General features: G+C 55.2%; 1 protein-coding gene across 1 annotated transcript in view; it reads left to right on the top strand.

The window, feature by feature from the left end:
• Positions 1-1,064: 1,064 nt before the first annotated feature.
• Positions 1,065-26,395, top strand: part of LOC147094894 (3 beta-hydroxysteroid dehydrogenase type 7-like) — a 107,686-nt gene continuing 82,355 nt past the window's right edge. Inside the window, exon 1 of the mRNA XM_085974519.1 lies at positions 1,065-1,257. Within this exon, the coding sequence (XP_085830645.1) occupies positions 1,101-1,257 (157 nt within the window). The 5' untranslated portion in view covers positions 1,065-1,100. The remainder of the gene's footprint in view (positions 1,258-26,395) is intronic.

Genomic DNA, 26,395 nt, shown 5'->3' with positions numbered 1-26,395 from the left:
ACAGAGACACACACATAGAGACAGAGACACACACAGAGAGACGGAGAAAGAGACAGGGAGAGGGAGAGACACAGAGAGAAAGACAGAGAGACCGAGCGAGCGAGAGAGAGAGCGAGACAGGGAAGGGGGCACGCACTGGGCCTCTGACTCGTGTCTCGTCCAGTGTGGTACTGGCCTACCTGGCTGACCTTTAACCCCTTGACCAGCATGAGGTCAGTCTTCGCTGGGCTCGGCACCAGCCAAAGGGAACACTACCGGGACCGTTACTCCCTGAAATTTGCTCTCTGACCTTGACTGAGCGATCACTCTGACACATCACCGTGCCCTAGTTCCAGTCAGTCCCACGGGTTCATGGGTTCCAGACACACACACACCAGACAGGAGTGAATCATTCCCTTTTACCCGCTGTGTGCTGTACATGTACAGGAGCCGACACTGAGACACACACGGTCTGTACAGTACCAGACGGGAGTGAATCATTCCCTTTTACCCGCTGTGTACTGTACACATACAGGAGCTGACACTGAGACACACACGGGCCGTACAGTACCAGACGGGAGTGAATCGTTCCCTTTTACCCGCTGTGTACTGTACATGTACAGGAGCTGACACTGAGACACACACGGGCCATACAGTACCAGACGGGAGTGAATCGTTCCCTTTTACCCGCTGTGTACTGTACATGTACAGGAGCTGACACTGAGACACACACGGGTCGTACAGTACCAGACGGGAGTGAATCGTTCCCTTTTACCCGCTGTGTACTGTACATGTACAGGAGCTGACACTGAGACACACACGGGCCGTACAGTACCAGATGGGCGTGAATCATTCCCTTTTACCCGATGTGTACTGTACATGTACAGCAGCTGACACTGAGACACACACGGGCCGCACAGTACCAGACGGGAGTGAATCGTTCCCTTTTACCCGCTGTGTGCTGTACATGTACAGGAGCTGGCACTGAGACACACACGGGCCGCACAGTACCAGACGGGAGTGAATCGTTCCCTTTTACCCGCTGTGTGCTGAGAGACTGATACACAACTCTCTTTCAGATTAGTCCACGGGTGTGCTGACAAGTCGCACGCACAGCTGCTATGTCCAGGGCCCCAGGGCAGGTGTACTTGGTGACTGGGGGATGCGGCTTTCTGGGGAGGCACCTGGTGAAGATGCTGGCTGAGCGCGGAGAGGGCATCTCGGAGATTCGAGTCTTTGACCTGCACCTGGACAGGGAGCTGGAATCTCTGAGCACAGGTAGGGAGCAGTCCCTGGGGATTGATGCAGGGAGGGAGCGGGGCTATGGGGAGAGGGCGGGGCAGCGGGATTAGTTTGGGGATTGATACAGGGCTATGGGGAGAGAGCGGGGCAGTGGGATTAGTTTGGGGATGGATACAGGGCTATGGGGAGAAAGCGGGTCAGTGGGATTAGTTTGGGATTGATACAGGGCTATGGGGAGAGAGCGGGGCAGTGGGATTAATTTGAGGATTGATACAGGGCTATGGGGAGAGAGCGGGGCAGTGGGATTAGTTTGGGGATTGTTACAGGGCTATGGGGAGAGCGCGGGGCAGTGGGATTAGTTTGGGGATTGTTACAGGGCTATGGGGAGAGAGCGGGGCAGTGGGATTAGTTTGTGGATTGATACAGGGCTATGGGGAGAGAGCGGGGCAGTGGGATTAGTTTGGGATTCATAGAGGGCTATGGGCAGAGAGCAGGGCAGTGGGATTAGTTGGGGATTGATACAGGGCTATGGGGAGAGAGCGGGGCTATGGGATTAGTTTGGGGAATGATACAGGGCTATGGGGAGAGAGCGGGACAGTGGGATTAGTTTGGCAATGAAACGGCTATGGGGAGAAAGCGGGGCAGTGGGATTAGTTTGGGATTGATACAGGGCCATGGGGAGAGAGCGGGGTAGTGGGATTAGTTTGGGATTGATACAGGGCTATGGGGAGAGAGCGGGGCTATGGGACTAGTTTGGGGAATGATACAGGGCTATGGGGAGAGAGCGGGGCAGTGGGATTAGTTTGGCAATGAAACGGCTATGGGGAGAGGGCGGGGCAGTGGGATTATTTTGGGGATTGATACAGGCCTATGGGGAGAGAGCGGGGCGGTGGGATTAGTTTGGGGATTGATACAGGGCTATGGGGAGAGAGCGGGGCAGTGGGATTAGTTTGGAGATTTATACAGGGCTATGGGGAGAGTGGGGGGGCAGTGGGATTAGTTTGGGGATTGATACCGGGCTATAGGGAGAGAGCAGGGTAGTGGGATTAGTTTGGGATTGATACAGGGCTATGGGGAGAGTGCGGGGAAGTGGGATTAGTTTGGGGATTGATACAGGGCTATGGGGAGAGCGCGGGGCTGTGGGATTAGTTTGGGGATTGATATGGGGCTATGGGGAGGGAGCTGGCCAGTGGGATTAGTTGGGGATTAATACAGGCCTATGAGAAGGGAGTGGGGCAGTCTGATTAGTTGGGAATTGTTACAGGGCTATGGGGAGAGAGCGGGGCAGTGGGATTAGTTTGGCAATTGATGCGGGGCAATGGGATTAGTTGGGGATTGATACAGGGCTATGGGGAGAACGCGAGGCAGTGGGATTAGTTTGGGATTGATACAGGGCTTTGGGGAGAACGCGGGGCAGTGGGATTAGTTTGGGATTGATATAGGGCTATGGGGAGAACGCGGGGCGGTGGGATTAGTTGGGAATTGATACAGGGCTATGGGGAGAGCGCGGGGCAGTGGGATTAGTTTGGGGATTGATACAGGGCTATGGGGAGAACGCGAGGCAGTGGGATTAGTTGGGAATTGATACAGGGCTATGGGGAGAGCGCGGGGCAGTGGGATTAGTTTGGGGATTGATACAGGGCTAGGGGGAGAGCGGGGCAGTGGGATTAGTTGGGAATTGATACAGGGCTATGGGGCGAGCGCGGGGCAGTGGGATTAGTTTGGGATTGATACAGGACTATGGGGAGAGCGCGGGGCAGTGGGATTAGTTTGGGGATTGATACAGGGCTGGGGGAGAGAGCGGGGCAGTGGGATTAGTTGGGAATTGATACAGGGCTATGGGGAGAGCGCGGGGCAGTGGGATTAGTTGAGAATTGAAACAGGGCTATGGGGAAAGAGTGGGGCAGTGGGATTAGTTGGGAATTGATACAGGGCTATTGGGAGAGAGCGGGGCAGTGAGATTAGTTGGGAATTGATACAGGGCAATGGGGAGAGAGCAGGGCAGTGGGATTAGTTGGGAATTGATACAGGGCTATGGGGAGAGAGCGGGGCAGTGGGATTAGTTTGGGATTGATACAGGGCTTTGGGGAGAGAGCGCGGCAGTGGGATTAGTTTGTGTATTGATACAGGGCTTTGGAGAGAGAGCGGGGCAGTGGGATTATTTGGGATTGATACAGGGCTATGGGGAGAGAGCGGGGCAATGGGACCAGTTGGGAATTGATTGAGGGCTATGGGGAGAGCGCGGGGCAGTGGGATTAGCTTGGGATTGATACAGGGCGATGGGGAGAGAGCGGGGCAGTGGGATTAGTTGGGAATTGATAAAGGGCTATGGGGAGAGAGCGGGGCAGTGGGATTAGTTTGGGGATTGATACAGGGCTATGGGGAGAGAGCGGGGCAGTGGGATTAGTTGGGAATTGATACAGGGCTATGGGGAGAGCGCGGGGCAGTGGGATTAGTTTGGGATTGATACAGGGCTATGGGGAGAGAGCGGGGCAGTGGGATTAGTTGGGAATTGATACAGGTCCATGGGGAGAGAGCGGGGCAGTGGGATTAGTTGGGAATTGATAAAGGGCTATGGGGAGAGAGCGGGGCAGTGGGATTAGTTGGGGATTGACACAAGGCTATGGGGAGGGAGCGGGGCAGTGGGATTAGTTTGGGGATTGACACAAGGCTATGGGGAGAGAGCGGGGCAGTGGGATTAGTTTGGGATTGTTACAGGGCTATGGGGAGAGAGTGGGGCACTGTGATTGGTTTGGGGATTGATACAGGGCTATGGGGAGAGAGCGGGGCAGTGGGATTAGTTTGGGGAGAGAGCGGGGCAGTGGGATTAGTTTGGGATTGACACAGGGCTATGGGGAGAGAGCGGGGCAGTGGGATTGTTGGGGATTGATAGAGGGCTATGGGGAGAGAGTGGGGCAGTGTGATTAGTTGGGGATTGAGACAGGGCTATGGGGGGAGAGCGGGGCAGTGGGATTAGTTTGGGGATTGAAACAGGACTATGGGGAGAGAGCGGGGCAGTGGGATTAGTTTGGGGATTGATACAGGGCTATGGGGAGAGAGTGGGGCAGTGGGATTAGTTGGGAATTGATACAGGGCTATGGGGAGAGAGCGGGTCAGTGCGATTAGTTTGGGGATTGATACAGGACTAAGGGGAGAGAGCGGGGCAGTGGGATTAGTTGGGGATTGATACAGGGCTATGGGGAGAGAGCAGGGCAGTGAGATTAGGTTGAGCATTGATACAGGGCTATGGGGAGAGAGCGGGGCAGTGAGATTAGTTTGGGGATTGATACAGGGCAATGGGGAGAGAGCGGGGCAGTGGGATTAGTTGGGAATTGATACAGGGCTATGGGGAGAGAGCGGGGCAGTGGGATTAGTTTGGGATTGATACAGGGCTATGGGGAGAGAGCGGGGCAGTGGGATTAGTTGGTAATTGATACAGGGCTATGGGGAGAGAGCGGGGCAGTGGGACTAGTTGGGAATTGATACAGGGCTATGGGGAGAGCGCGGGGCAGTGGGATTAGCTTGGGAATTGATACAGGGCTATGGGGAGAGAGCTGGGCAGTGGGATTAGTTGGGAATTGATACAGGGCTATGGGGAGAGAGCGGGGCAGTGGGATTAGTTGGGAATTGATGCAGGGCTATGGGGAGAGAGCGGGGCAGTGGGATTAGTTGGGAATTGATACAGGGCTATGGGGAGAGAGCGGGGCAGTGGGATTAGTTTGGGATTGATACAGGGCTATGGGGAGAGAGCGGGGCAGTGGGATTAGTTGGTAATTGATACAGGGCTATGGGGAGAGAGCGGGGCAGTGGGATTAGTTGGGAATTGATACAGGGCTATGGGGAGATCGCGGGGCATTGGGATTAGTTTGGGATTGATACAGGGCTATGGGGAGAGAGCGGGGCAGTGGGATTAGTTGGGAATTGATGCAGGGCTATGGGGAGAGAGCGGGGCAGTGGGATTAGTTTGGGGATTGATACAGGACTATGGGGAGAGAGCGGGGCACTGTGATTAGTTAAGGGATTGATACAGGGCTATGGGGAGAGAGCGGGGCAGTGGGATTAGTTTGGGGATTGATACAGGGCTATGGGGAGAGAGCGGGGCAGTGGGATTAGTTTGGGATTGTTACAGGGCTATGGGGAGAGAGTGGGGCACTGTGATTAGTTTGGGGATTGATACAGGGCTATGGGGAGAGAGCGGGGCAGTGGGATTAGTTTGGGGAGAGAGCGGGGCAGTGGGATTAGTTTGGGATTGATACAGGGCTATGGGGAGAGAGCGGGGCAGTGGGATTGTTGGGGATTGATAGAGGGCTATGGGGAGAGAGCGGGGCAGTGTGATTAGCTGGGGATTGAGACAGGGCTATGGGGGGAGAGCGGGGCAGTGGGATTAGTTTGGGGATTGAAACAGGACTATGGGGAGAGAGCGGGGCAGTGGGATTAGTTTGGGTATTGATACAGGGCTATGGGGAGAGAGTGGGGCAGTGGGATTAGTTGGGAATTGATACAGGGCTATGGGGAGAGAGCGGGTCAGTGGGATTAGCTTGGGAATTGATACAGGGCTATGGGGAGAGAGCTGGGCAGTGGGATTAGTTGGGAATTGATACAGGGCTATGGGGAGAGATCGGGGCAGTGGGATTAGTTGGGAATTGATGCAGGGCTATGGGGAGAGAGCGGGGCAGTGGGATTAGTTGGGAATTGATACAGGGCTATGGGGAGAGAGCGGGGCAGTGGGATTAGTTTGGGGATTGATACAGGGCTATGGGGAGAGAGTGGGGCAGTGGGATTAGTTGGGAATTGATACAGGGCTATGGGGAGAGAGCGGGTCAGTGGGATTAGCTTGGGAATTGATACAGGGCTATGGGGAGAGCTGGGCAGTGGGATTAGTTGGGAATTGATACAGGGCTATGGGGAGAGAGCGGGGCAGTGGGATTAGTTGGGAATTGATACAGGGCTATGGGGAGAGCGCGGGGCAGTGGGATTAGCTTGGGAATTGATACAGGGCTATGGGGAGAGAGCTGGGCAGTGGGATTAGTTGGGAATTGATACAGGGCTATGGGGAGAGAGCGGGGCAGTGGGATTAGTTGGGAATTGATGCAGGGCTATGGGGAGAGAGCGGGGCAGTGGGATTAGTTGGGAATTGATACAGGGCTATGGGGAGAGAGCGGGGCAGTGGGATTAGTTTGGGATTGATACAGGGCTATGGGGAGAGAGCGGGGCAGTGGGATTAGTTGGTAATTGATACAGGGCTATGGGGAGAGAGCGGGGCAGTGGGATTAGTTGGGAATTGATACAGGGCTATGGGGAGATCGCGGGGCATTGGGATTAGTTTGGGATTGATACAGGGCTATGGGGAGAGAGCGGGGCAGTGGGATTAGTTGGGAATTGATGCAGGGCTATGGGGAGAGAGCGGGGCAGTGGGATTAGTTTGGGGATTGATACAGGACTATGGGGAGAGAGCGGGGCACTGTGATTAGTTAAGGGATTGATACAGGGCTATGGGGAGAGAGCGGGGCAGTGGGATTAGTTTGGGGATTGATACAGGGCTATGGGGAGAGAGCGGGGCAGTGGGATTAGTTTGGGATTGTTACAGGGCTATGGGGAGAGAGTGGGGCACTGTGATTAGTTTGGGGATTGATACAGGGCTATGGGGAGAGAGCGGGGCAGTGGGATTAGTTTGGGGAGAGAGCGGGGCAGTGGGATTAGTTTGGGATTGAGACAGGGCTATGGGGAGAGAGCGGGGCAGTGTGATTAGCTGGGGATTGAGACAGGGCTATGGGGGGAGAGCGGGGCAGTGGGATTAGTTTGGGGATTGAAACAGGACTAGGGGGAGAGAGCGGGGCAGTGGGATTAGTTTGGGGATTGATACAGGGCTATGGGAGAGAGTGGGGCAGTGGGATTAGTTGGGAATTGATACAGGGCTATGGGGAGAGAGCGGGTCAGTGCGATTAGTTTGGGGATTGATACAGGACTAAGGGGAGAGAGCGGGGCAGTGGGATTAGTTGGGGATTGATACAGGGCTATGGGGAGAGCGCGGGGCAGTGGGATTAGTTTGGAGATTGATACAGGGCTATGGGGAGAGCGCGGGGCAGTGAGATTAGTTTGGGGATGGAGACGGCTATGGGGAGAGAGCAGGGCAGTGAGATTAGGTTGAGGATTGATACAGGGCTATGGGGAGAGAGCGGGGCAGTGGTATTAGTTTGGGGATTGAAACAGGGCTATGGGGAGAGAGCGGGTCAGTGGGATTAGTTTGGGAATTTATACAGGGCTATGGGGAGAGAGCGGGGCAGTGGGATTAGTTTGGGGATTGGTACAGGGCTATGGGGAGAGAGCAGGGCAGTGGGATTAGGTTGGGGATTGATACAGGGCTATGGGGAGAGAGCGGGGCAGTGGGATTAGTTTGGGGATTGATACAGGACTATGGGGAGAGTGCGGGGCACTGATTAGTTGGGAATTGATACAGGGCTATGGGGAGATCGCGGGGCAGTGGGATTAGTTGGGAATTGATACAGGGCTATGGGGAGAGAGCGGGTCAGTGGGATTAGTTTGGGGATTGATACAGGACTATGGGGAGAGAGCGGGGCACTGTGATTAGTTTGCGGATAGATACAGGGCTATGGGGAGAGAAGCGGGGCAGTGGGATTAGTGGGGATTGATACAGGGCTATGGGGAGAGAGCGGGGCAGTGGGATTAGTTTGGGATTGTTACAGGGCTATGGGGAGAGAGTGGGGCACTGTGATTGGTTTGGGGATTGACACAGGGCTATGGGGAGAGAGCGGGGCAGTGGGATTAGTTTGGGGAGAGAGCGGGGCAGTGGGATTAGTTTGGGATTGACACGGCTATGGGGAGAGAGCGGGGCAGTGTGAATAGTTGGGGATTGAGACAGGGCTAAGGGGGGAGAGCGGGGCAGTGGGATTAGTTTGGGGATTGAAACAGGACTATGGGGAGAGAGCGGGGCAGTGGGATTAGTTTGGGGATTGATACAGGGCTATGGGGAGAGAGTGGGGCAGTGGGATTAGTTGGGAATTGATACAGGGCTATGGGGAGAGAGCGGGTCAGTGCGATTAGTTTGGGGATTGATACAGGACTAAGGGGAGAGAGCGGGGCAGTGGGATTAGTTGGGGATTGATACAGGGCTATGGGGAGAGCGTGGGGCAGTGGGATTAGTTTGGAGATTGATACAGGGCTATGGGGAGAGCGCGGGGCAGTGAGATTAGTTTGGGGATTGACACAGGGCTATGGGGAGAGAGCAGGGCAGTGAGATTAGGTTGAGGATTGATACAGGGCTATGGGGAGAGAGCGGGGCAGTGAGATTAGTTTGGGGATTGATACAGGGCAATGGGGAGAGAGCGGGGCAGTGGGATTAGTTTGGGGATTGACACAAGGCTATGGGGAGAGAGCGGGGCAGTGGGATTAGTTTGGGATTGTTACAGGGCTATGGGGAGAGAGTGGGGCACTGTGATTGGTTTGGGGATTGATACAGGGCTATGGGGAGAGAGCGGGGCAGTGGGATTAGTTTGGGGAGAGAGCGGGGCAGTGTGATTAGTTGGGGATTGAGACAGGGCTATGGGGGGAGAGCGGGGCAGTGGGATTAGTTTGGGGATTGAAACAGGACTATGGGGAGAGAGCGGGGCAGTGGGATTAGTTTGGGGATTGATACAGGGCTATGGGGAGAGAGTGGGGCAGTGGGATTAGTTGGGAATTGATACAGGGCTATGGGGAGAGAGCGGGTCAGTGCGATTAGTTTGGGGATTGATACAGGACTAAGGGGAGAGAGCGGGGCAGTGGGATTAGTTGGGGATTGATACAGGGCAATGGGGAGAGCGCGGGGCAGTGGGATTAGTTTGGAGATTGATACAGGGCTATGGGGAGAGCGCGGGGCAGTGAGATTAGTTTGGGGATTGACACAGGGCTATGGGGAGAGAGCGGGGCACTGTGATTAGTTAAGGGATTGATACAGGGCTATGGGGAGAGAGCGGGGCAGTGGGATTAGTTGGGGATTGATACAGGGCTATGGGGAGAGCGCGGGGCAGTGGGATTAGTTTGGAGATTGATACAGGGCTATGGGGAGAGCGCGGGGCAGTGAGATTAGTTTGGGGATTGACACGGCTATGGGGAGAGAGCAGGGCAGTGAGATTAGGTTGAGGATTGATACAGGGCTATGGGGAGAGAGCGGGGCAGTGGTATTCGTTTGGGGATTGAAACAGGGCTATGAGGAGAGAGCGGGTCAGTGGGATTAGTTTGGGAATTTATACAGGGCTATGGGGAGAGAGCGGGGCAGTGGGATTAGTTTGGGGATTGGTACAGTGCTATGGGGAGAGAGCAGGTCAGTGGGATTAGGTTGGGGATTGATACAGGGCTATGGGGAGAGAGCGGGGCAGTGGGATTAGTTTGGGGATTGATACAGGACTATGGGGAGAGTGCGGGGTACTGATTAGTTGGGAATTGATACAGGGCTATGGGGAGATCGCGGGGCAGTGGGATTAGTTGGGAATTGATACAGGGCTATGGGGAGAGAGCGGGTCAGTGGGATTAGTTTGGGGATTGATACAGGACTATGGGGAGAGAGCGGGGCACTGTGATTAGTTTGCGGATAGATACAGGGCTATGGGGAGAGAGCGGGGCAGTGGGATTAGTGGGGATTGATACAGGGCTATGGGGAGAGAGCGGGGCAGTGGGATTAGTTTGGGATTGTTACAGGGCTATGGGGAGAGAGTGGGGCACTGTGATTGGTTTGGGGATTGATACAGGGCTATGGGGAGAGAGCGGGGCAGTGGGATTAGTTTGGGGAGAGAGCGGGGCAGTGGGATTAGTTTGGGATTGACACAGGGCTATGGGGAGAGAGCGGGGCAGTGTGATTAGTTGGGGATTGAGACAGGGCTATGGGGGGAGAGCGGGGCAGTGGGATTAGTTTGGGGATTGAAACAGGACTATGGGGAGAGAGCGGGGCAGTGGGATTAGTTTGGGGATTGATACAGGGCTATGGGGAGAGAGTGGGGCAGTGGGATTAGTTGGGAATTGATACAGGGCTATGGGGAGAGAGCGGGTCAGTGCGATTAGTTTGGGGATTGATACAGGACTAAGGGGAGAGAGCGGGGCAGTGGGATTAGTTGGGGATTGATACAGGGCTGTGGGGAGAGCGCGGGGCAGTGGGATTAGTTTGGAGATTGATACAGGGCTATGGGGAGAGCGCGGGGCAGTGAGATTAGTTTGGGGATTGACACAGGGCTATGGGGAGAGAGCAGGGCAGTGAGATTAGGTTGAGGATTGATACAGGGCTATGGGGAGAGAGCGGGGCAGTGAGATTAGTTTGGGGATTGATACAGGGCAATGGGGAGAGAGCGGGGCAGTGGGATTAGTTTGGAATTGATACAGGGCTATGGGGAGAGAGCGGGGCAGTGGGATTAGTTGGGAATTGATACAGGGCTATGGGGAGAGAGCGGGGCTGTGGGATTAGTTTGGGATTGATACAGGGCTATGGGGAGAGAGCGGGGCAGTGGGATTAGTTGGTAATTGATACAGGGCTATGGGGAGAGAGCGGGGCAGTGGGACCAGCTGGGAATTGATACAGGGCTATGGGGAGAGCGCGGGGCAGTGGGATTAGCTTGGGAATTGATACAGGGCTATGGGGAGAGAGCGGGGCAGTGGGATTAGTTGGGAATTGATACAGGGCTATGGGGAGAGAGCGGGGCAGTGGGATTAGTTGGGAATTGATGCAGGGCTATGGGGAGAGAGCGGGGCAGTGGGATTGGTTGGGAATTGATACAGGGCTATGGGGAGAGAGCGGGGCAGTGGGATTAGTTTGGGATTGATACAGGGCTATGGGGAGAGAGCGGGGCAGTGGGATTAGTTGGTAATTGATACAGGGCTATGGGGAGAGAGCGGGGCAGTGGGATTAGTTGGGAATTGATACAGGGCTATGGGGAGATCGCGGGGCATTGGGATTAGTTTGGGATTGATACAGGGCTATGGGGAGAGAGCGGGGCAGTGGGATTAGTTGGGAATTGATGCAGGGCTATGGGGAGAGAGCGGGGCAGTGGGATTAGTTTGGGGATTGATACAGGACTATGGGGAGAGAGCGGGGCACTGTGATTAGTTAAGGGATTGATACAGGGCTATGGGGAGAGAGCGGGGCAGTGGGATTAGTTTGGGGATTGATACAGGGCTATGGGGAGAGAGCGGGGCAGTGGGATTAGTTTGGGATTGTTACAGGGCTATGGGGAGAGAGTGGGGCACTGTGATTAGTTTGGGGATTGATACAGGGCTATGGGGAGAGAGCGGGGCAGTGGGATTAGTTTGGGGAGAGAGCGGGGCAGTGGGATTAGTTTGGGATTGATACAGGGCTATGGGGAGAGAGCGGGGCAGTGGGATTGTTGGGGATTGATAGAGGGCTATGGGGAGAGAGCGGGGCAGTGTGATTAGTTGGGGATTGAGACAGGGCTATGGGGGGAGAGCGGGGCAGTGGGATTAGTTTGGGGATTGAAACAGGACTATGGGCAGAGAGCGGGGCAGTGGGATTAGTTTGGGGATTGATACAGGGCTATGGGGAGAGAGTGGGGCAGTGGGATTAGTTGGGAATTGATACAGGGCTATGGGGAGAGAGCGGGTCAGTGCGATTAGTTTGGGGATTGATACAGGACTAAGGGGAGAGAGCGGGGCAGTGGGATTAGTTGGGGATTGATACAGGGCTATGGGGAGAGCGCGGGGCAGTGGGATTAGTTTGGAGATTGATACAGGGCTATGGGGAGAGCGCGGGGCAGTGAGATTAGTTTGGGGATTGACACGGCTATGGGGAGAGAGCAGGGCAGTGAGATTAGGTTGAGGATTGATACAGGGCTATGGGGAGAGAGCGGGCAGTGGGATTAGTTTGGGGATTGAAACAGGGCTATGGGGAGAGAGCGGGTCAGTGGGATTAGTTTGGGAATTTATACAGGGCTATGGGGAGAGAGCGGGGCAGTGGGATTAGTTTGGGGATTGGTACAGGGCTATGGGGAGAGAGCAGGGCAGTGGGATTAGGTTGGGGATTGATACAGGGCTATGGGGAGAGAGCGGGGCAGTGGGATTAGTTGGGAATTGATACAGGGCTATGGGGAGAGAGCGGGGCAGTGGGATTAGTTTGGGGATTGATACAGGGCTATGGGGAGAGCGCGGGGCAGTGGGATTAGTTTGGGGATTGATACAGGACTATGGGGAGAGTGCGGGGTACTGATTAGTTGGGAATTGATACAGGGCTATGGGGAGAGAGCGGGGCAGTGGGATTAGTTGGGAATTGATACAGGGCTATGGGGAGAGAGCGGGTCAGTGGGATTAGTTTGGGGATTGATACAGGACTATGGGGAGAGAGCGGGGCACTGTGATTAGTTTGCGGATAGATACAGGGCTATGGGGAGAGAGCGGGGCAGTGGGATTAGTGGGGATTGATACAGGGCTATGGGGAGAGAGCGGGGCAGTGGGATTAGTTTGGGATTGTTACAGGGCTATGGGGAGAGAGTGGGGCACTGTGATTGGTTTGGGGATTGATACAGGGCTATGGGGAGAGAGCGGGGCAGTGGGATTAGTTTGGGGAGAGAGCGGGGCAGTGGGATTAGTTTGGGATTGACACAGGGCTATGGGGAGAGAGCGGGGCAGTGTGATTAGTTGGGGATTGAGACAGGGCTATGGGGGGAGAGCGGGGCAGTGGGATTAGTTTGGGGATTGAAACAGGACTATGGGGAGAGAGCGGGGCAGTGGGATTAGTTTGGGGATTGATACAGGGCTATGGGGAGAGAGTGGGGCAGTGGGATTAGTTGGGAATTGATACAGGGCTATGGGGAGAGAGCGGGTCAGTGCGATTAGTTTGGGGATTGATACAGGACTAAGGGGAGAGAGCGGGGCAGTGGGATTAGTTGGGGATTGATACAGGGCTGTGGGGAGAGCGCGGGGCAGTGGGATTAGTTTGGAGATTGATACAGGGCTATGGGGAGAGCGCGGGGCAGTGAGATTAGTTTGGGGATTGACACAGGGCTATGGGGAGAGAGCAGGGCAGTGAGATTAGGTTGAGGATTGATACAGGGCTATGGGGAGAGAGCGGGGCAGTGAGATTAGTTTGGGGATTGATACAGGGCAATGGGGAGAGAGCGGGGCAGTGGGATTAGTTTGGAATTGATACAGGGCTATGGGGAGAGAGCGGGGCAGTGGGATTAGTTGGGAATTGATACAGGGCTATGGGGAGAGAGCGGGGCTGTGGGATTAGTTTGGGATTGATACAGGGCTATGGGGAGAGAGCGGGGCAGTGGGATTAGTTGGTAATTGATACAGGGCTATGGGGAGAGAGCGGGGCAGTGGGACCAGCTGGGAATTGATACAGGGCTATGGGGAGAGCGCGGGGCAGTGGGATTAGCTTGGGAATTGATACAGGGCTATGGGGAGAGAGCGGGGCAGTGGGATTAGTTGGGAATTGATACAGGGCTATGGGGAGAGAGCGGGGCAGTGGGATTAGTTGGGAATTGATGCAGGGCTATGGGGAGAGAGCGGGGCAGTGGGATTGGTTGGGAATTGATACAGGGCTATGGGGAGAGAGCGGGGCAGTGGGATTAGTTTGGGATTGATACAGGGCTATGGGGAGAGAGCGGGGCAGTGGGATTAGTTGGTAATTGATACAGGGCTATGGGGAGAGAGCGGGGCAGTGGGATTAGTTGGGAATTGATACAGGGCTATGGGGAGATCGCGGGGCATTGGGATTAGTTTGGGATTGATACAGGGCTATGGGGAGAGAGCGGGGCAGTGGGATTAGTTGGGAATTGATGCAGGGCTATGGGGAGAGAGCGGGGCAGTGGGATTAGTTTGGGGATTGATACAGGACTATGGGGAGAGAGCGGGGCACTGTGATTAGTTAAGGGATTGATACAGGGCTATGGGGAGAGAGCGGGGCAGTGGGATTAGTTTGGGGATTGATACAGGGCTATGGGGAGAGAGCGGGGCAGTGGGATTAGTTTGGGATTGTTACAGGGCTATGGGGAGAGAGTGGGGCACTGTGATTAGTTTGGGGATTGATACAGGGCTATGGGGAGAGAGCGGGGCAGTGGGATTAGTTTGGGGAGAGAGCGGGGCAGTGGGATTAGTTTGGGATTGATACAGGGCTATGGGGAGAGAGCGGGGCAGTGGGATTGTTGGGGATTGATAGAGGGCTATGGGGAGAGAGCGGGGCAGTGTGATTAGTTGGGGATTGAGACAGGGCTATGGGGGGAGAGCGGGGCAGTGGGATTAGTTTGGGGATTGAAACAGGACTATGGGCAGAGAGCGGGGCAGTGGGATTAGTTTGGGGATTGATACAGGGCTATGGGGAGAGAGTGGGGCAGTGGGATTAGTTGGGAATTGATACAGGGCTATGGGGAGAGAGCGGGTCAGTGCGATTAGTTTGGGGATTGATACAGGACTAAGGGGAGAGAGCGGGGCAGTGGGATTAGTTGGGGATTGATACAGGGCTATGGGGAGAGCGCGGGGCAGTGGGATTAGTTTGGAGATTGATACAGGGCTATGGGGAGAGCGCGGGGCAGTGAGATTAGTTTGGGGATTGACACGGCTATGGGGAGAGAGCAGGGCAGTGAGATTAGGTTGAGGATTGATACAGGGCTATGGGGAGAGAGCGGGCAGTGGGATTAGTTTGGGGATTGAAACAGGGCTATGGGGAGAGAGCGGGTCAGTGGGATTAGTTTGGGAATTTATACAGGGCTATGGGGAGAGAGCGGGGCAGTGGGATTAGTTTGGGGATTGGTACAGGGCTATGGGGAGAGAGCAGGGCAGTGGGATTAGGTTGGGGATTGATACAGGGCTATGGGGAGAGAGCGGGGCAGTGGGATTAGTTGGGAATTGATACAGGGCTATGGGGAGAGAGCGGGGCAGTGGGATTAGTTTGGGGATTGATACAGGGCTATGGGGAGAGCGCGGGGCAGTGGGATTAGTTGGGAATTGATACAGGGCTATGGGGAGAGAGCGGGGCAGTGGGATTAGTTGGGAATTGATACAGGGCTATGGGGAGAGAGCGGGTCAGTGGGATTAGTTTGGGGATTGATACAGGACTATGGGGAGAGAGCGGGGCAGTGGGATTAGTTTGGGGATTGATACAGGGCTATGGGGAGAGAGCGGGGCACTGTGATTAGTTTGCGGATAGATACAGGGCTATGGGGAGAGAGCGGGGCAGTGGGATTAGTTTGGGGATTGATACAGGGCTATGGGGAGAGAGCGGGGCAGTGGGATTAGTTTGGGATTGTTACAGGGCTATGGGGAGAGAGTGGGGCACTGTGATTGGTTTGGGGATTGATACAGGGCTATGGGGAGAGAGCGGGGCAGTGGGATTAGTTTGGGGAGAGAGCGGGGCAGTGGGATTAGTTTGGGATTGACACAGGGCTATGGGGAGAGAGCTGGGCAGTGTGATTAGTTGGGGATTGAGACAGGGCTATGTGGGGAGAGCGGGGCAGTGGGATTAGTTTGGGGATTGAAACAGGACTATGGGGAGAGAGAGGGGCAGTGGGATTAGTTTGGGGATTGATACAGGGCTATGGGGAGAGAGTGGGGCAGTGGGATTAGTTGGGAATTGATACAGGGCTATGGGGAGAGAGCGGGTCAGTGCGATTAGTTTGGGGATTGATACAGGACTAAGGGGAGAGAGCGGGGCAGTGGGATTAGTTGGGGATTGATACAGGGCTATGGGGAGAGCGCGGGGCAGTGGGATTAGTTTGGAGATTGATACAGGGCTATGGGGAGAGCGCGGGGCAGTGAGATTAGTTTGGGGATTGACACAGGGCTATGGGGAGAGAGCAGGGCAGTGAGATTAGGTTGAGGATTGATACAGGGCTATGGGGAGAGAGCGGGGCAGTGAGATTAGTTTGGGGATTGATACAGGGCAATGGGGAGAGAGCGGGGCAGTGGGATTAGCTTGGAATTGATACAGGGCTATGGAGAGAGAGCGGGGCAGTGGGATTAGTTGGGAATTGATACAGGGCTATGGGGAGAGAGCGGGGCAGTGGGATTAGTTTGGGATTGATACAGGGCTATGGGGAGAGAGCGGGGCAGTGGGATTAGTTGGTAATTGATACAGGGCTATGGGGAGAGAGCGGGGCAGTGGGACTAGTTGGGAATTGATACAGGGCTATGGGGAGAGCGCGGGGCAGTGGGATTAGCTTGGGAATTGATACAGGGCTATGGGGAGAGAGCGGGGCAGTGGGATTAGTTGGGAATTGATACAGGGCTATGGGGAGAGAGCGGGGCAGTGGGATTAGTTGGGAATTGATGCAGGGCTATGGGGAGAGAGCGGGGCAGTGGGATTAGTTGGGAATTGATACAGGGCTATGGGGAGAGAGCGGGGCAGTGGGATTAGTTTGGGATTGATACAGGGCTATGGGGAGAGAGCGGGGCAGTGGGATTAGTTGGTAATTGATACAGGGCTATGGGGAGAGAGCGGGGCAGTGGGATTAGTTGGGAATTGATACAGGGCTATGGGGAGATCGCGGGGCATTGGGATTAGTTTGGGATTGATACAGGGCTATGGGGAGAGAGCGGGGCAGTGGGATTAGTTGGGAATTGATGCAGGGCTATGGGGAGAGAGCGGGGCAGTGGGATTAGTTGGGAATTGATACAGGGCTATGGGAGGAGAGCGGGGCAGTGGGATTAGTTGGGAATCGATACAGGGCTATGGAGAGAGCGGGGCAGTGGGATCACTTGGGAATTGATACAGGGCTATGGGGAGACAGCGGGGCAGTGGGATTAGTTTGGGGATTGATACAGGAATTTGGGGAGAGAGCGGGGCACTGTGATTAGTTTGGGGATCGATACAGGGCTATGGGGAGAGAGCGGGGCAGTGGGATCAGTTGGGAATTGATACAGGGCTATGGGGAGAGAGCGGGGCAGTGGGATTAGTTGGGAATTGATACAGGGCTATGGGGAGAGAGCGGGGCAGTGGGATTAGTTGGGAATTGAGACAGGGCTATGGGGAGCGAGCGGGGCAGTGGGATTAGTTTGGGGTTTGATACAGGACAATGGGGAGAGAGCGGGGCACTGTGATTAGTTTGGGGATTGATACAGGGCTATGGGGAGAGAGCGGGACGGTGGGATTAGTTTGGGGATTGATCGAGGGCTATGGGGAGAGAGCGGGGCAGCGGGATTAGTTTGGGGTTTGATACAGGGCTATGGGGAGAGAACGGGGCAGGGGGATTAGTTTGGGGATTTATACAGGGCTATGGGGAGAGAGCTGGGCAGTGGGACTAGTAGGGAATTGATACAGGGCTATGGGGAGAGCGCGGGGCAGTGGGATTAGTTTGGGATTGATACAGGGCTATGGGGAGAGAGCGGGGCAGTGGGATTAGTTGGGAATTGATACAGGGCTATGGGGAGAGAGCGGGGCAGTGGGATTAGTTGGGAATTGATACAGGGCTATGGGGAGAGAGCGGGGCAGTGGGATTAGTTGGGAATTGAGACGGCTATGGGGAGCGAGCGGGGCAGTGGGATTAGTTTGGGGATTGATACAGGACTATGGGGAGAGAGCGGGGCACTGTGATTAGTTTGGGGATTGATACAGGGCTATGGGGAGAGAGCGGGACGGTGGGATTAGTTTGGGGATTGATACAGGGCTATGGGGAGAGAGCGGGGCACTGATTAGTTTAGGGATTGATACAGGGCTATGGGGAGAGCAGGGCAGTGGGATTAGTTTGGGATTGATACAGGTCTATGGGGAGAGAGCGGGGCAGTGGGATTAGTTTGGGGATTGATACAGGGCTATGGGGAGAGAGCGGGGCAGTGGGATTAGTTGGGAATTGATACAGGGCTATGGGGAGAGAGCGGGGCAGTGGGATTAGTTTGGGGATTGATACAGGACTATGGGGAGAGTGCGGGGCACTGATTAGTTGGGAATTGATACAGGGCTATGGGGGAGCGCGGGGCAGTGGGATTAGTTGGGAATTGATACAGGGCTATGGGGAGAGAGCGGGGCAGTGGGATTAGTTGGGAATTGATACAGGGCTATGGGGAGAGAGCGGGTCAGTGGGATTAGTTTGGGTGTTGATACAGGACTATGGGGAGAGAGTGGGGCACTGTGATTGGTTTGGGGATTGATACAGGGCTATGGGGAGAGAGCGGGGCAGTGGGATTAGTTTGGGGAGAGAGCGGGGCAGTGGGATTAGTTTGGGATTGACACGGCTATGGGGAGAGAGCGGGGCAGTGGGATTGTTGGGGATTGATAGAGGGCTATGGGGAGAGAGCGGGGCAGTGTGATTAGTTGGGGATTGAGACAGGGCTATGGGGAGAGAGTGGGGCAGTGGGATTAGTTGGGAATTGATACTGGGCTATGGGGAGAGAGCGGGTCAGTGCGATTAGTTTGGGGATTGATACAGGACTAAGGGGAGAGAGCGGGGCAGTGGGATTAGTTGGGGATTGATACAGGGCTATGGGGAGAGCGCGGGGCAGTGGGATTAGTTTGGAGATTGATACAGGGCTATGGGGAGAGCGCGGGGCAGTGAGATTAGTTTGGGGATTGACACAGGGCTATGGGGAGAGAGCAGGGCAGTGAGATTAGGTTGAGGATTGATACAGGGCTATGGGGAGAGAGCGGGGCAGTGAGATTAGTTTGGGGATTGATACAGGGCAATGGGGAGAGAGCGGGGCAGTGGGATTAGTTTGGAATTGATACAGGGCTATGGAGAGAGAGCGGGGCAGTGGGATTAGTTGGGAATTGATACAGGGCTATGGGGAGAGAGCGGGGAAGTGGGATTAGTTTGGGATGGATACAGGGCTATGGGGAGAGAGCGGGGCAGTGGGATTAGTTGGTAATTGATACAGGGCTATGGGGAGAGAGCGGGGCAGTGGGACTAGTTGGGAATTGATTCAGGGCTATGGGGAGAGCGCGGGGCAGTGGGATTAGCTTGGGAATTGATACAGGGCTATGGGGAGAGAGCGGGGCAGTGGGATTAGTTGGGAATTGATACAGGGCTATGGGGAGAGAGCGGGGCAGTGGGATTAGTTGGGAATTGATGCAGGGCTATTGGGAGAGAGTGGGGCAGTGGGATTAGTTGGGAATTGATACAGGGCTATGGGGAGAGAGCGGGGCAGTGGGATTAGTTTGGGATTGATACAGGGCTATGGGGAGAGAGCGGGGCAGTGGGATTAGTTGGTAATTGATACAGGGCTATGGGGAGAGAGCGGGGCAGTGGGATTAGTTGGGAATTGATACAGGGCTATGGGGAGATCGCGGGGCATTGGGATTAGTTTGGGATTGATACAGGGCTATGGGGAGAGAGCGGGGCAGTGGGATTAGTTGGGAATTGATGCAGGGCTATGGGGAGAGAGCGGGGCAGTGGGATTCGTTGGGAATTGATACAGGGCTATGGGAGGAGAGCGGGGCAGTGGGATTAGTTGGGAATCGATACAGGGCTATGGAGAGAGCGGAGCAGTGGGATCACTTGGGAATTGATACAGGGCTATGGGGAGAGAGCGGGGCAGTGGGATTAGTTTGGGGATTGATACAGGACTATGGGGAGAGAGCGGGGCACTGTGATTAGTTTGGGGATCGATACAGGGCTATGGGGAGAGAGCGGGGCAGTGGGATCAGTTGGGAATTGATACAGGGCTATGGGGAGAGAGCGGGGCAGTGGGATTAGTTGGGAATTGATACAGGGCTATGGGGAGAGAGCGGGGCAGTGGGATTAGTTGGGAATTGAGACAGGGCTATGGGGAGCGAGCGGGGCAGTGGGATTAGTTTGGGGTTTGATACAGGACAATGGGGAGAGAGCGGGGCACTGTGATTAGTTTGGGGATTGATACAGGGCTATGGGGAGAGAGCGGGACGGTGGGATTAGTTTGGGGATTGCTACAGGGCTATGGGGAAAGAGCGGGGCCCTGTGATTAGTTTGGGGATTGATACAAGGCTATGGGGAGAGAGCGGGGCAGTGGGAATAGTTTGGGGATTGATACAGGGCTATGGGGAGAGAGTGGGGCAGTGGGATTAGTTTGGGGATTGATACAGGGCTATGGGGAGAGAGCGGGGCAGTGGGATTAGTTGGGAATTGATACAGGGCGATGGGGAGAGAGCGGGGCAGTGGGATTAGTTTGGGGATTGATACAGGACTATGGGGAGAGAGCGGGGCACTGTGATTAGTTTAGGGATTGATACAGGGCTGTGGGGAGAGAGCAGGGCAGTAGGATTAGTTTGGGATTGATACAGGGCTATGGGGAGAGAGCGGGGCAGTGGGATTAGTTGGGGATTGATACAGGGCTATGGGGAGAGAGCGGGGCAGTGGGATTAGTTTCGGGATTGATACAGGTCTATGGGGAGAAAGCGGGGCAGTGGGATTAGTTTGGGGATTGATAGAGGGCTATGGGGAGAGAGCGGGGCTGCGGGATTAGTTTGGGGTTTGATACAGGGCTATGGGGAGAGAACGGGGCAGGGGGATTAGTTTGGGGATTTATACAGGGCTATGGGGAGAGAGCTGGGCAGTGGGACTAGTAGGGAATTGATACAGGGCTATGGGGAGAGCGCGGGGCAGTGGGATTAGTTGGGAATTGATACAGGGCTATGGGGAGAGAGCGGGGCAGTGGGATTAGTTGGGAATTGATACAGGGCTATGGGGAGAGAGCGGGGCAGTGGGATTAGTTGGGAATTGAGACGGCTATGGGGAGCGAGCGGGGCAGTGGGATTAGTTTGGGGATTGATACAGGACTATGGGGAGAGAGCAGGGCACTGTGATTAGTTTGGGGATTGATACAGGGCTGTGGGGAGAGAGCGGGACGGTGGGATTAGTTTGGGGATTGATACAGGGCTATGGGGAGAGAGCGGGGCACTGTGATTAGTTTAGGGATTGATACAGGGCTATGGGGAGAGCAGGGCAGTGGGATTAGTTTGGGATTGATACAGGTCTATGGGGAGAGAGCGGGGCAGTGGGATTAGTTTGGGGATTGATACATGGCTATGGGGAGAGAGCGGGGCAGTGGGATTAGTTGGGAATTGATACAGGGCTATGGGGAGAGCGGGGCAGTGGGATTAGTTTGGGGATTGATACAGGACTATGGGGAGAGTGCGGGGCACTGATTAGTTGGGAATTGATACAGGGCTATGGGGAGAGCGCGGGGCAGTGGGATTAGTTGGGAATTGATACAGGGCTATGAGGAGAGAGCGGGGCAGTGGGATTAGTTGGGAATTGATACAGGGCTATGGGGAGAGAGCGGGTCAGTGGGATTAGTTTGGTGGTTGATACAGGACTATGGGGAGAGAGCGGGGCACTGTGATTAGTTTACGGATAGATACAGGGCTATGGGGAGAGAGCGGGGCAGTGGGATTAGTTTTGGGATTGATACAGGGCTATGGGGAGAGAGCGGGGCAGTGGGATTAGTTTGGGATTGTTACAGGGCTATGGGGAGAGAGTGGGGCACTGTGATTGGTTTGGGGATTGATACAGGGCTATGGGGAGAGAGCGGGGCAGTGGGATTAGTTTGGGGAGAGAGCGGGGCAGTGGGATTAGTTTGGGATTGACACAGGGCTATGGGGAGAGAGCGGGGCAGTGGGATTGTTGGGGATTGATAGAGGGCTATGGGGAGAGAGCGGGGCATTGTGATTAGTTGGGGATTGAGACAGGGCTATGGGGGGAGAGCGGGGCAGTGGGATTAGTTTGGGGATTGAAACAGGACTATGGGGAGAGAGCGAGGCAGTGGGATTAGTTTGGGGATTGATACAGGGCTATGGGGAGAGAGTGGGACAGTGGGATTAGTTGGGAATTGATACTGGGCTATGGGGAGAGAGCGGGTCAGTGCGATTAGTTTGGGGATTGATACAGGACTAAGTGGAGAGAGCGGGGCAGTGGGATTAGTTGGGGATTGATACAGGGCTATGGGGAGAGCGCGGGGCAGTGGGATTAGTTTGGAGATTGATACAGGGCTATGGGGAGAGCGCGGGGCAGTGAGATTAGTTTGTGGATTGACACAGGGCTATGGGGAGAGAGCAGGGCAGTGAGATTAGGTTGAGGATTGATACAGGGCTATGGGGAGAGAGCGGGGCAGTGAGATTAGTTTGGGGTTTGATACAGGGCAATGGGGAGAGAGCGGGGCAGTGGGATTAGTTTGGAATTGATACAGGGCTATGGGGAGAGAGCGGGGCAGTGGGATTAGTTGGGAATTGATACAGGGCTATGGGGAGAGAGCGGGGCAGTGGGATTAGTTTGGGATTGATACAGGGCGATGGGGAGAGAGCGGGGCAGTGGGATTAGTTGTTAATTGATACAGGGCTATGGGGAGAGAGCGGGGCAGTGGGACTCGTTGGGAATTGATACAGGGCTATGGGGAGAGCGCGGGGCAGTGGGATTAGCTTGGGAATTGATACAGGGCTATGGGGAGAGAGCAGGGCAGTGGGATTAGTTGGGAATTGATACAGGGCTATGGGGAGAGAGCGGGGCAGTGGGATTAGTTGGGAATTGATGCAGGGCTATGGGGAGAGAGCGGGTAGTGGGATTAGTTGGGAATTGATACAGGGCTATGGGGAGAGAGCGGGGCAGTGGGATTAGTTTGGGATTGATACAGGGCTATGGGGAGAGAGCGGGGCAGTGGGATTAGTTGGGAATTGATACAGGGCTATGGGGAGATCGCGGGGCATTGGGATTAGTTTGGGATTGATACAGGGCTATGGGGAGAGAGCGGGGCAGTGGGATTATTTGGGAATTGATGCAGGGCTATGGGGAGAGAGCGGGGCAGTGGGATTAGTTTGGGGATTGATACAGGACTATGGGGAGAGAGCGGGGCACTGTGATTAGTTAAGGGATTGATACAGGGCTATGGGGAGAGAGCGGGGCAGTGGGATTAGTTTGGGGATTGATACAGGGCTATGGGGAGAGAGCGGGGCAGTGGGATTAGTTTGGGATTGTTACAGGGCTATGGGGAGAGGGTGGGGCACTGTGATTAGTTTGGGGATTGATACAGGGCTATGGGGAGAGAGCGGGGCAGTGGGATTAGTTTGGGGAGAGAGCGGGGCAGTGGGATTAGTTGGGAATTGATACAGGGCTATGGGGAGAGAGCGGGGCAGTGGGATTGATACAGGGCTATGGGGAGAGCGCGGGGCAGTGGGATTAGTTTGGAGATTGATACAGGGCTATGGGGAGAGCGCGGGGCAGTGAGATTAGTTTGGGGATTGACACGGCTATGGGGAGAGAGCAGGGCAGTGAGATTAGGTTGAGGATTGATACAGGGCTATGGGGAGAGAGCGGGGCAGTGAGATTAGTTTCTGGATTGATACAGGGCAATGGGGAGAGAGCAGGGCAGTGGGATTAGTTTGGAATTGATACAGGGCTATGGGGAGAGGGCGGGGCAGTGGGATTAGTTGGGAATTGATACAGGGCTATGGGGAGAGAGCGGGGCAGTGGGATTAGTTTGGGATTGATACAGGGCTATGGGGAGAGAGCGGGGCAGTGGGATTAGTTGGTAATTGATACAGGACTATGGGGAGAGAGCGGGGCAGTGGGACGAGTTGGGAATTGATACAGGGCTATGGGGAGAGCGCGGGGCAGTGGGATTAGCTTGGGAATTGATACAGGGCTATGGGGAGAGAGCGGGGCAGTGGGATTAGTTGGGAATTGATACAGGGCTATGGGGAGAGAGCGGGGCAGTGGGATTAGTTGGGAATTGATGCAGGGCTATGGGGAGAGAGGGGGGCAGTGGGATTCGTTGGGAATTGATACAGGGCTATGGGGAGAGAGCGGGGCAGTGGGATTAGTTTGGGATTGATACAGGGCTATGGGGAGAGAGCGGGGCAGTCGGATTAGTTGGTAATTGATACAGGGCTATGGGGAGAGAGCGGGGCAGTGGGATTAGTTGGGAATTGATACAGGGCTATGGGGAGATCGCGGGGCATTGGGATTAGTTTGGGATTGATACAGGGCTATGGGGAGAGAGCGGGGCAGTGGGATTAGTTGGGAATTGATGCAGGGCTATGGGGAGAGAGCGGGGCAGTGGGATTAGTTGGGAATTGATACAGGGCAATGGGAGGAGAGCGGGGCAGTGGGATTAGTTGGGAATCGATACAGGGCTATGGAGAGAGCGGGGCAGTGGGATCACTTGGGAATTGATACAGGGCTATGGCGAGAGAGCGGGGCAGTGGGATTAGTTTGGGGATTGATACAGGACTATGGGGAGAGAGCGGGGCACTGTGATTAGTTTGGGGATCGATACAGGGCTTTGGGGAGAGAGCGGGGCAGTGGGATCAGTTGGGAATTGATACAGGGCTATGGGGAGAGAGCGGGGCAGTGGGATTAGTTGGGAATTGATACAGGGCTATGGGGAGAGAGCGGGGCAGTGGGATTCGTTGGGAATTGAGACAGGGCTATGGGGAGCGAGCGGGGCAGTGGGATTAGTTTGGGGTTTGATACAGGACAATGGGGAGAGAGCGGGGCACTGTGATTAGTTTGGGGATTGATACAGGGCTATGGGGAGAGAGCGGGGCAGTGGGATTAGTTGGGAATTGATACAGGGCTATGGGGAGAGAGCGGGGCAGTGGGATTAGTTGGGAATTGATACAGGGCTATGGGGAGAGAGCGGGGCAGTGGGATTAGTTGGGAATTGATACAGGGCTATGGGGAGAGAGCGGGGCAGTGGGATTAGTTGGGAATTGAGACAGGGCTATGGGGAGCGAGCGGGGCAGTGGGATTAGTTTGGGGATTGATACAGGACTATGGGGAGAGAGCGGGGCACTGTGATTAGTTTGGGGATTGATACAGGGCTATGGGGAGAGAGCGGGACGGTGGGATTAGTTTGGGGATTGCTACAGGGCTATGGGGAAAGAGCGGGGCCCTGTGATTAGTTTGGGGATTGATCCAAGGCTATGGGGAGAGAGCGGGGCAGTGGGAATTGTTTGGGGATTGATACAGGGCTATGGGGAGAGAGCGGGGCACTGTGATTAGTTTAGGGATTGATACAGGGCTATGGGGAGAGCAGGGCAGTGGGATTAGTTTGGGATTGATACAGGTCTATGGGGAGAGAGCGGGGCAGTGGGATTAGTTTGGGGATTGATACAGGGCTATGGGGAGAGAGCGGGTCAGCGGGATTAGTTTGGGGTTTGATACAGGGCTATGGGGAGAGAGCGGGGCAGTGGGATTAGTTTGGGGATTTATACAGGGCGATGGGGAGAGAGCGGGGCACTGGGACTAGTAGGGAATTGATACAGGGCTATGGGGAGAGCGCGGGGCAGTGGGATTAGTTTGGGATTGATACAGGGCTATGGGGAGAGAGCGGGGCAGTGGGATTAGTTGGGAATTGATACAGGGCTATTGGGAGAGAGCGGGGCAGTCGGATTAGTTGGTAATTGATACAGGGCTATGGGGAGAGAGCGGGGCAGTGGGATTAGTTGGGAATTGATACAGGGCTATGGGGAGATCGCGGGGCATTGGGATTAGTTTGGGATTGATACAGGGCTATGGGGAGAGAGCGGGGCAGTGGGATTAGTTGGGAATTGATGCAGGGCTATGGGGAGAGAGCGGGGCAGTGGGATTAGTTGGGAATTGATACAGGGCAATGGGAGGAGAGCGGGGCAGTGGGATTAGTTGGGAATCGATACAGGGCTATGGAGAGAGCGGGGCAGTGGGATCACTTGGGAATTGATACAGGGCTATGGGGAGAGAGCGGGGCAGTGGGATTAGTTTGGGGATTGATACAGGACTATGGGGAGAGAGCGGGGCACTGTGATTAGTTTGGGGATCGATACAGGGCTTTGGGGAGAGAGCGGGGCAGTGGGATCAGTTGGGAATTGATACAGGGCTATGGGGAGAGAGCGGGGCAGTCGGATTAGTTGGGAATTGATACAGGGCTATGGGGAGAGAGCGGGGCAGTGGGATTAGTTGGGAATTGATACAGGGCTATGGGGAGAGAGCGGGGCAGTGGGATTAGTTTGGGGATTGATACAGGACTATGGGGAGAGTGCGGGGCACTGATTAGTTGGGAATTGATAGGGCTATGGGGAGAGCGCGGGGCAGTGGGATTAGTTGGGAATTGATACAGGGCTATGGGGAGAGAGCGGGGCAGTGGGATTAGTTGGGAATTGATACAGGGCTATGGGGAGAGAGCGGGGCCCTGTGATTAGTTTGCGGATAGATACAGGGCTATGGGGAGAGAGCGGGGCAGTGGGATTAGTTTGGGGATTGATACAGGGCTATGGGAAGAGAGCGGGGCAGTGGGATTAGTT

Source organism: Somniosus microcephalus, unplaced genomic scaffold, assembly GCF_052327205.1.
Source record: "Somniosus microcephalus isolate GS21.2 unplaced genomic scaffold, FLI_Smic_1.0 unresolved_chr1, whole genome shotgun sequence".
NCBI lineage: Eukaryota > Metazoa > Chordata > Chondrichthyes > Squaliformes > Somniosidae > Somniosus > Somniosus microcephalus.
Note: the sequence above shows the minus strand (reverse complement) of the source record. Positions and strands in the feature narration are given on the sequence as shown.